Below are 9,786 nucleotides of genomic sequence, written 5' to 3'. Positions count from 1 at the left end.
TTTGTAATCCTGCAAAGCAGTAACACGAGCCACTTCACTAAAAAGACTGGAGAGGTTAGAATTCTTGTAATCGCTCATCAAATGTTAATTCAGTCCATCTTGCTGGTAACAGGAAAGCTTTGCCTTTTTCTTTAAGCCAGGCGTCTCACCGTCTACTATGCTTGGTGGGGGGGTTTGTGTGCGCGCGTATGTGTTTTTTTAGGGTTAGCTTTTGACCTAAAGTTTTATTTTGTTCATTAGATCAAACCAAGGAGGGGCACAGTCAATACTAACAGATTAAGCCGAATAGCCAGCTCTGACATTACCACTTTGGCCTCCCTGTCCCTGCCTCCACACAAATCTCTCTCTCTCCTTTTGTTGCTGCTCTTTTCTGATGTGTAATCTCTGGCGCTGTGGAAGTTCACTCTGATGACAGAAGAAAAACATAGCTGATTTCCTTTGATTCTTGCTTCCATAGGAAGCAGATACCTGGCAGATTTTCAAGAGCATGACAAATCAGCTGTGAAAGTTCTGCACTGTTGTCTGTTTCTGTGAGAGTCGCAGAAGCTCCTCTCTAATTGCTTTTATGAGAGATGCTGAGGAATGACCAGTTTGGAGGTCCTCATTGGAACTGGTGGTGTAGCAGAGCCCCTGTCCCTGAAGGCTGCTGTGTGGAAGATGAGCCGGTGGTGCTGAGGGCTGTCTGGCTGAAGTCCTCTGCATCTGGAATACTGGTGAGGAGGAATATTCTTGATGTCCATGCATATGTGTCTGCAAAATGCAAAAAATAAAAAAAAAGTGATTGTTCTTTCTATTCAAAATAAGATGAGCTTGAGAAAGGAGAAAGACAAAAGGCAGAGAAGAGCATAAAAGCAGCATGGAGATATGTCTAACCCCTGCTAGTTCCCTACTGCGTGAATGGGTGATTGTGCTTGTGAGGCACAAAACAAATAAGTTGCTGGCCTGTCCCAAGTTCAGGAATTCTCCTATTCTCTTCTAAGGTTTACAAAAATCTGGCCATTCTCTAATGTCTGATGTTTAAATACAGGAAAGATGGGAGAAAGTCACAAAGGACTGTCTTATGGATAAGACACTGGATTGGACTTGGTTTAATTCCTCACTCTGCCATCAACTTCCTGTTGGCCCTTGGCCAAGTCACTTAATTTCTCTGCGCTTCAATTCCGCATAGTATCTGTAAAATGGGAATACTTCTACTTCCCTTTCCTCACTCACTTCTGTCTTGTCTATTCAGATTGTGCACTCTCCAGGGCAGGAAGTGTCACCATGTGTTTGGACACTGCTGAGACCAATAGGGTCCCAAATTAGTAAAAGCAGAACTAGAAGAAAGACTCAGCAAGAAAAATTTCATTTCCCACTCTCTAGAGCTGTTTGAGCTACACAATTACAGAAACATTGCCTTAGTGTAGGGCCCAATTGTCCCAAATTAACAAGGAATACACTCTGTTTTTGTTCCCTAGTTCTATTTGCTTAAGAAGCAAAAGAGGGTCTTAGTTTAAGTGGGGGAGGAAAAGAGGGGACCCTAGTGAAGAAAATTGTATTCATTAAGCAAAACAAGTTTTCTGTAGTCTCTTTTAATTCTCAGACTGTGAATGGGGAAATCTGGCAAAGCAGTTGAAACTAGTAATGGATGACAACTAAAGAATAGGCTTGTGATTTTTATTAAAATGACAATCTTGAAATCACAGTCATCACCATAATATGTAGGATGCTATCTTGCACAACTCATGTACAGTGCAGCTGGGTTTTTTTGGAAAAGAAGCTTTGATGGAAAATGAAAGGATTTATGCTGGATAATGTACAGCTTTTTTTGTTTTGTTTTGTTATAAGTGGTATCCCATCTTGCTTGTGAGAAAGAAACAATTTCAGTTATTGGAAAGAAATGAATTGCTGCTCTGATTTTTCAAAATAGAGGCATCCTGGCCAAATGCACTCAAATAATTCTTACTTGCAGTCTTTGGTTAGCAGACCTGACAGGTAGTCTAATTCTATATTGAAGAGGAACAGGGTTCTATGGTCCCAATTGAAACAAACAAACTCACTCCATTTGACACTGAGGTTTTACTAGCAAATTAAGGTATTTTCAGAGTACATTAACATTAGAAGTCACTATACGGTTCAGCTTCTTATCTAGTAAAACACAGTCAATCAATACGGCAGGAATGGTTTCTTGGTGGAAGTAAAAGAGAATGTTTGCTGACTGTGGTTGTTGATTGTTTTGGTTTAAAAGTTGCCTCGATGGTTTTTAATATCTGATTGAAAAACGTAAGTGGCTACTGTTGGGCTCTCATAGCTGATATCAGATTGGTAAACAAATCTGAGGCTATAAAAACTGACACACACTAGCTCACAACGCCACCAATAAGATGGATTATGACAACCAGTTGAAGATGGTCTACCAGAAAAAGGCACAAGGATTTGTGCAAGTAGTTTTAGTCTATTATTTTTCCCTTTTCTTATCAAAACAAAGATGTTTCTACCTTGCAGATACGTTTCAAAGTAACATGTACTGCTATTAAGTGTTTACCCTACTTCACTGATGCTTTCTCAGTGAGAATTCTTTCCTCCTTCATAAGAAGCTCTATTTTGACACAGAAAGAGTGACAGTGATGGCTGTATTTTTGAGTGTAGTATTTTACTGTTTCCTAAAAGAAATATTATAACTTGTTCTAGCTATCCAAATCCCTCTGAAGTCAATGGAAAGCCTCCCACTGACTTCAAAGGAGTCTGGATCAAGCCTTCTTGGATTAGTTTAGTGGAAGGGTAGGGTGAACTGTAGTGACCTGCTTGTTGATTTTGGATCAGGAAGCAAGATTGAAGACTCATAGCTTAGCATATTCCAGAGAAAATCTGAGAGTGCAGAATGTGGGAAGCAGAGGTAAGAATCCTGTAAGGTAATAGAGTCCATCACAGGAACACGAAAAAATCAGAACCCACCTGTGTCAACTAGGGAAGAAAATATTCTAGTTCTAATCTTCCTAGCTGTGGCGGATAATGTCAGAAATGTGTGGTCATATGAGAGAGAGTGAGTGAGCGAGCGAGAGAGAGAGCCGGAAGAATGTTGGTAAAAGGGTCCCAAGCATCCAGGAAACATGACACCTGAAGCACGTGATCATAACAAAGAAAACTTTTTAAGATGTCCAGATGTCATCTTTCCAAAGAGGAGAATTGCAAAGATCTGAATTAGTGAAAGACATCAGTCTGTGAAGATACAATAGAAAAAACTTCCTTTCTGTTACAGGGAACGGTCAGATTAGGGCACGGATTTAGCATTTTTTTCTCTTTTTCCATTTAATTATTCTTTGTAAGAAGGAGGGAAAGAACGACTGCCCCACTAGAGAGGCAGAATAGGCATTCAGGTGGGCTCTGTGACAAGCAACAGAACCTATGTTCTGTAGGGTTTTAGTCAATGTTATAATCTGCACATTTTTTTTTTAGCAAACGGAGAAAAACTCATAAGCATCTGCATACAAACTGTAGCAATCAGAAAGGAAAAAGAACAGAGAACATAAATAAATTGCTACTATAGTTGACTAAAGGAAAGGATGTTTGCTGAAACCACATTAGAGCGATGCGTGCCTATTTGAAATGGCAACAAGAGCTGGTAACTGAAAATAAGGGCAATAAAATCCTTTGAAATGGGTCCAGAAGCCTTGACCCACCGCTAGCCACCCAGACAACTGATGGGCGAAAATGAAGAGACTGTCTATCAAAGAAAAAATAATGTAATGAAATGTATGACAATACAGAGATAACACTGGAAGAGTGTATACGATAGGTATTGATGTCTGAAAAAACAACTGTTTACTTAGCATCTTGCAAAATGGGGCTCTGATCCTGACTGGAGTCTGAGCAATACTGTAATACAAGTAATAAAATAATAATAATGATATGATATTCCATATGCACTTGAGAAAAAAGCCCAAGACCCTAAAACTAAAGTCACTTGAGCTGCCTGGGGAAAGAGCTGAAGGACAAATTATGAGAGCTGACAACCAACACTGACCCTGAGATGCCACTTGAAGAGACACGCAACAGAGCCTGTGAGATCTCTCCACTAAGAGCTGGTCTAAATGAGCATTAGGATGCTTATCCTGACCAGAATAGAATGAGTTACTTGGACACCACATTCCTAAGCATGGAACAGGGGTACAGATATCTAGCTACATTAGGCAGACAGACCATTTTGGCCTCAGTAGCTATGTTTTGCATAGTATGAGGAGAGTCATATTTACATCCTGTCTGATTTTCAGAGATGCTGAGTGCCCACAATTCCAACGGAAGTTAATAGGAAGTGTGCCGCACCTCTGAGAAATCAGGCCCCAATCCTGTTTAATGTTGTTTTTGTTGAGCCTCTCAATATTTTTGTTAAATATACCTATTTTAAGACAACATGGATAGTGGGGATTGCTAGTGGGGACAAATGCCGCTGGAAATACACAAAGGGAGGAAATTCTCTTCCTCAGGGAGGGGATGAATTTGAACAGACGTGACAATTTGAGCGTGCGGCAGAAAGCCAGAGCATAAAGGGGTTATCTCCAAAAGGGTATTACGAGGAAGCTGGCATAGGCCAGTATGGGTAAAGGAATGGTTTAAAGACCAAGTGCATGAAACACTGGTGACAGGTATCCACATCTTTCCTGAGAAAGATAATACAGTAGCCGAAACATAACAATGCTTACGGTTTAATTGTAAATTCCATCTTCTGGAAGCAGTATTTTGTCAAATCATGGTGCCTGTCCGGTAGTATAGGTAAACGAACAGATATGTTGTTGACAGGTGAAAGGAAAACACCTTGTCCAGAAATATCTCTACTGCTGTACACGACATGTCTAATGCTACATTCAGTACCCAGATTCTCTGCCCATATGAACTGGCGCAGCTCCATAGAAGTAACTGAGTTGTGCCAATGCATGCCAGCGAGAACCTGGGCCATTTACTTCAGTGCTTTCTACCTGCAATTATCTCAAATTAAAGAAGTGCATGGAAAGCGGACTCGACCTCTGCTGGAGCTCCGGGGTAGAAGTGGTGAACTATAACCAGAACACAGTGGTTAAAGGCCTTGAGTGAGGAAGCGGTTAGGGAAGAATGGGTGGAAGAGGTTAGAGAAGCGGAGGTGAAAGAATAGCAAGCAAGACAGGTTAGAAGAGCTAGTGAAGGTTGGAAGAATAAGTGGAGGTCGTCAGAAAAAGCAAGTGAAAGAATCATCAGAAGAAATTCCAAACAGCAACAAAGGCGAAAACTGAACATATCACTGCTTCAGAAACTATTTAAATGTGAAACACAGTACTCACTGCATCTCTCCTAGCATATTCATCCTCTCCACGATACTGGGGCCACCCTGGTCCCCCCGGCTGGCCATGCCCTGCTCTGACTGAGGCAATCTCCACTTGTTGGGCTCCAGTTCTGCTAGCAATTCCCACCTGAGTGAGGTGCTGTATCTGAGAACCTTAAAAGCAAATATTGGTTTTTCATCTTTATATACAGTAATCTTGCAGGGCAGACAAATGACAAAAAGCTAACATAAATTTTTGGTGCGGGTTGGGGGGCGGGAAGAAAAAAGCTTAGTTTTTGTTTAACACACTAATCAGGATCAGCAGAGAGAAGAATACCAATGCAGACTGGAGAAAGGGAAAACCATTTTACTCTGGTGCAGCTCACTCGAAATTCAGTATTTTTCATTACCTTTCATTGATAACAAACATTGCACGTACATGCACACCAGACACTGAATGTACACCTCAGGTGTATGCCAGTCATTAAAACAGAGACTATAGAAAGCCCTTACAATTTTAAATGCTAGTGATCTGGCAGCAAGGAGGAGACATTTGCTATTGCACCAACAAACCAGCAAGACCCTAAGTCTGCACACTGTTCTCTGTTCCATCCCTTAGAGCCACAACATGAATGGCTATCCCTGAATATGGTTTTTCCTGCTTTTCTTTGTGCTTAAAGATTAAACAGTACTGACATTAACCAACGGGAAGCCAGTACACAGCTTACTTCCTTTATTAACTCAGCCTGTAACCTAAATCCACTCCTTTCCCACTGCTTTCTACTGAATGCCAGGAGAGCCACTAACATTAATTACAAGAGAGACATTTAGCAACATACCAACTTTACTTTTCCCCAAATTTTCTCTTATGATGGGACAAAATTTTTCTGTAAATACAGTAGGAGCGAAATAACTTTAAAGATCTGCAGATGCCTCATTGAAAACTTTGAAAAACAGGAGTTGTCGATACTCAGTGACTGTGTTTTGTGGGCGGGGGGTAGGGGTGGGCACATAGACAAGTTGCCTAACTTACATGTAATATTTACTTTACTCTTCTTTCCTTAAAATAAATTTTTAAAAAATTAATAAAACTGATATTTAGTTGTTATTGTATCTTCCTTAATTGAAGGATAAAAACTGGTTATTTGAGTTCACCAGAAACAAAAAACCCATAGATGATCAACCATAGACACTTAAGGAACAGAATACATAATATATTAAATCATCTATGAAAGAGTGAACCCCTTCACCACTGTCACTTTGCACAATTATAGGGAGAGGACAGCTGCAGGTCAAAGTTAATTCCCTGGACTACAACATGGACATGTCTAATTTAGAAATTCTTGAGCACGCCTATATTTTCAGTATTTTAATTCCCTCTCTTTTGGAAGAAAGTTAATAGAGACATTTACATGAGAACAGAATCTTTGTTTCTTAAGAGTTCATCAGCTCCTGCCACTTAAACCCAATGTGAAGTTAGAACCTTGTTTGCTATGGAAATTGTCTCACAGTCAGGGAAGGTGATTTCATGTAGTACAGCAGAAAATAGATAAGACTCTTCAGATACTGTTTTTATGCAAGAAAGTAAGAAAAAAGAAAAAAAATGCAGGGTAAATAGGCAACATTTTTCTGAATGGAATGTTTTCTCCAGAAGGCATCAGTTACTGTTTAATTTACCACAAAGGAAAAAACGTGGTCACCTGTGACATGTCAACATTCACTGAACTCTTTTTGAAATGCTGAAGTTATTTCCTATGGTAAGGCTATCTTTTCACTACCAAAAAAAAGGGGGGGTTTAACCACAGGATAACTAATACACATTAGCTATCCCACTGAAAAAGCCTAGTGGCACTGTAGTTTTTACCACGAGGCAGCGAGGCTCAGGCCTGGGTATAGTGATGACCTTGGCTTGAGAGCAAGTAAAAACTTCAGTGCCCTGTCTCCACTAGAATTTTATACGGGGATAGCTAGCAATAGTTAGTTGGCAGTGAAAACAAAGCCTAAGTTTGGAGTGTACCATCTACGGTGACCAGATGTTGTTCTGATTTTATAAGGACTGTCCCGATATTAGAGGCTCTCTCTTACACCAGACCCTATCACCCCTCCCCCCCCCCCAAATTTTTCACACTTGCTATCTGGTCACCGTAGTACCACCTGATGGCAAATGATGGCTTTTAATAGGGACAACTATATATGGAACATATTTGAAAAAGATGTAATATTCCAGTGCATGTTCACTATAAACCAAAATTACCTGCAGTGCTTCCAACTGGTCGTGGCCGTGCCACCGATGGCATTTCTTCTGGGTATAGCCCTCTGGAGGAATACTGAACATCGGATTGTTGCTGGTCTGGGTGCATTAACTCTGCAGGCTGAAGGAAACCCGGGCCAAAACTTTGCCTGTTGGCAGAGCAACATAAGATCACACTGACTAACCTTTCCACTGTGAAAACATTTACACTTGTCCCTTATACTTAACCCTATTATGATCACTCATGCATATTTTTACCATAGCTGCTACAAAAAGAATTCAACTTCATTACCACAATCCTCTTTCGTAACATGCACTTCATAAGAAAAGGCTTGTACAAAGACTAACACAGGAGTTTAAAACCAAGTATTTTCATAGATTGGAGTGGTTTCAATGCACTGAGAAGGGTTTGAAAAAAAGAAAGATTTACTTTTCCGCTGAGGAAAACCATCATCGCTACTACCTCAAAGCGACCACGGAACGGGAGATAGTCAAATTCACTACTAACGTAAGCAGGTTCATCTAACTTCACTAGAAATACACCTGCTTAATTTAGGGACCCAAAAACTGCACTGACAAATGTTGCTCAGTCAGGGACTTAGATCTAAATCAACAGCAAAATGTAACGGGTATTTGGCAAACAAAGATACCATTTGGTTTATGGGTACTTCCCTAAGCATCATGAATATTTGCTGTGTTGAGCTCTATAAATTTTCAAGCATCCTGTGATTATATGAGATACATCGCACCATGTCATGTTGTGTCGTGACACAGGTCAAGAGGAGGTATGTTGACATCCCTATTTCCTGCAGTGCAATTATTCAAAGGCAGTCTCCACCAATGGTGATAATCATAATTCCACAATTGTTTGCTTACCCAGGGTAGTCTAAGGTGACTTAGCATTAATAAAATGTGTCAGATTGACAGCACTGGAGAGGAAAGCCTATTCACGGAACTGTTATACCAATGTGCCTCACCCTGCGCTGGAGAGATCACATTTAAGGATTACCTTGATCTCCACTGTCTGTCAAACTCTCAGTTTCTCTGCTGAGTGTGTCAACATGGGGCCAATCAGTGCTCATTGTAAGAGTGCTCTCTGTGACATGGACTCCCATTTAACTATACCCTCGATCCTGCAATGAGCTCTGCAGGAACTCATTTGCCTACAGTGCCCCGATTGAGCATCTTACAGGACTGGGGCCCAAGTTTCTATACTACGCTCATCACCCTGGTGTCTGAGCAGCTTTTTCCTAGGAATTGGGCTATTTACTCTCCCTAGGTTTTTATTCCACTCATTATCATGGACCACTAAACAGTCATCTGATTGTATTTCACTCAAGCCACTGCTGACCTGGGGGGCATTTGTACCAGTGACCTACATACGAAAGGCTCAGAGGACTGCATGACTCAGAAAGTTGGTAATGGGATGTGGAACCTAATACAGAGAAACTAGTAATTTAAAATACAATATATTAGTCATTTAGGATACAGCCTAAAGGAAAGAGTTCGGAAGGGTTCAAGAGTAACATTTTTAGTTTGGAACAGCCACACTCTCCCCATCTCCCATGAACTTGTTCCCAATTATCTCCTCAGCAGCTCCATAGAAGTGATTTGGAACCAGCTTTCCAAGCACCATGGGATGTTAAAATGAATATCTAAAAGGGGTTTAATGATGTCTATTTGGGGTTGTTATCTGGGGACCAGTAAGAGTGCAATAGTGAGAGAAGCACTCATACGGTATTTCATGCCTGCAGCACCAAATTGGAACCTTATAATCAATAATCTGTTAGAATCATTTTAGATGTTTCTTTTCAAAGGACATATCCTCCCAATATTACGGCTGAGGGTGTTATTTTTGTGCAAAATTATTTTTTGAGTGGGGGGCACAAGTATTTCCATTACTGTTGCTCTTTCTGTAGATGAAAGGAGTTCATGGTTAACAGCTCTCCTCAAACCTCTCATTATACTAAATGAAGGTTTTAGCTACTCTTTACCACTAGTCAGAGATCCATGACAGATGATGCAAAATGGATACCTGGGTCATTACCTAGCTATTGCTGGTCCAAATTTGGACCAGACAAACTTTCCAGTCTTGGCTTCTATCTTCCAGACCAGCCTTCCACCTGGCCTCTCTAGTTTCAATGGACTGGTTTCACTTCTAGCAAATTTAATTGGAAAAAAATCCCTTTGCAAATCAATTTTTAGAGTTAGACATTCTCAGGATGCTCAAGCTCAGTGTATGCCTATTGCACGATGCAACATT

General features: G+C 40.6%; 1 protein-coding gene across 4 annotated transcripts in view; it reads right to left on the bottom strand.

Moving 5' to 3' along the window:
- Nucleotides 1–9,786, bottom strand: part of KIAA1549 (KIAA1549 ortholog) — a 202,226-nt gene continuing 192,440 nt past the window's right edge. For all 4 annotated transcript variants that reach the window (XM_034779017.1, XM_034779036.1, XM_034779027.1 and 1 more), the window contains 3 exons: nucleotides 7,527–7,672; nucleotides 5,292–5,446; nucleotides 1–750 (listed from right to left, as the gene is read on the bottom strand). In XM_034779017.1, coding sequence (XP_034634908.1) covers nucleotides 496–750; nucleotides 5,292–5,446; nucleotides 7,527–7,672 — 556 coding nt within the window. In that variant the 3' untranslated portion in view covers nucleotides 1–495. The remainder of the gene's footprint in view (nucleotides 751–5,291; nucleotides 5,447–7,526; nucleotides 7,673–9,786) is intronic.

The sequence above is a fragment of the Trachemys scripta genome, chromosome 1 (genome assembly GCF_013100865.1).
Source record: "Trachemys scripta elegans isolate TJP31775 chromosome 1, CAS_Tse_1.0, whole genome shotgun sequence".
NCBI lineage: Eukaryota > Metazoa > Chordata > Testudines > Emydidae > Trachemys > Trachemys scripta.
This window is presented reverse-complemented; position numbering and strand designations above follow the sequence as displayed.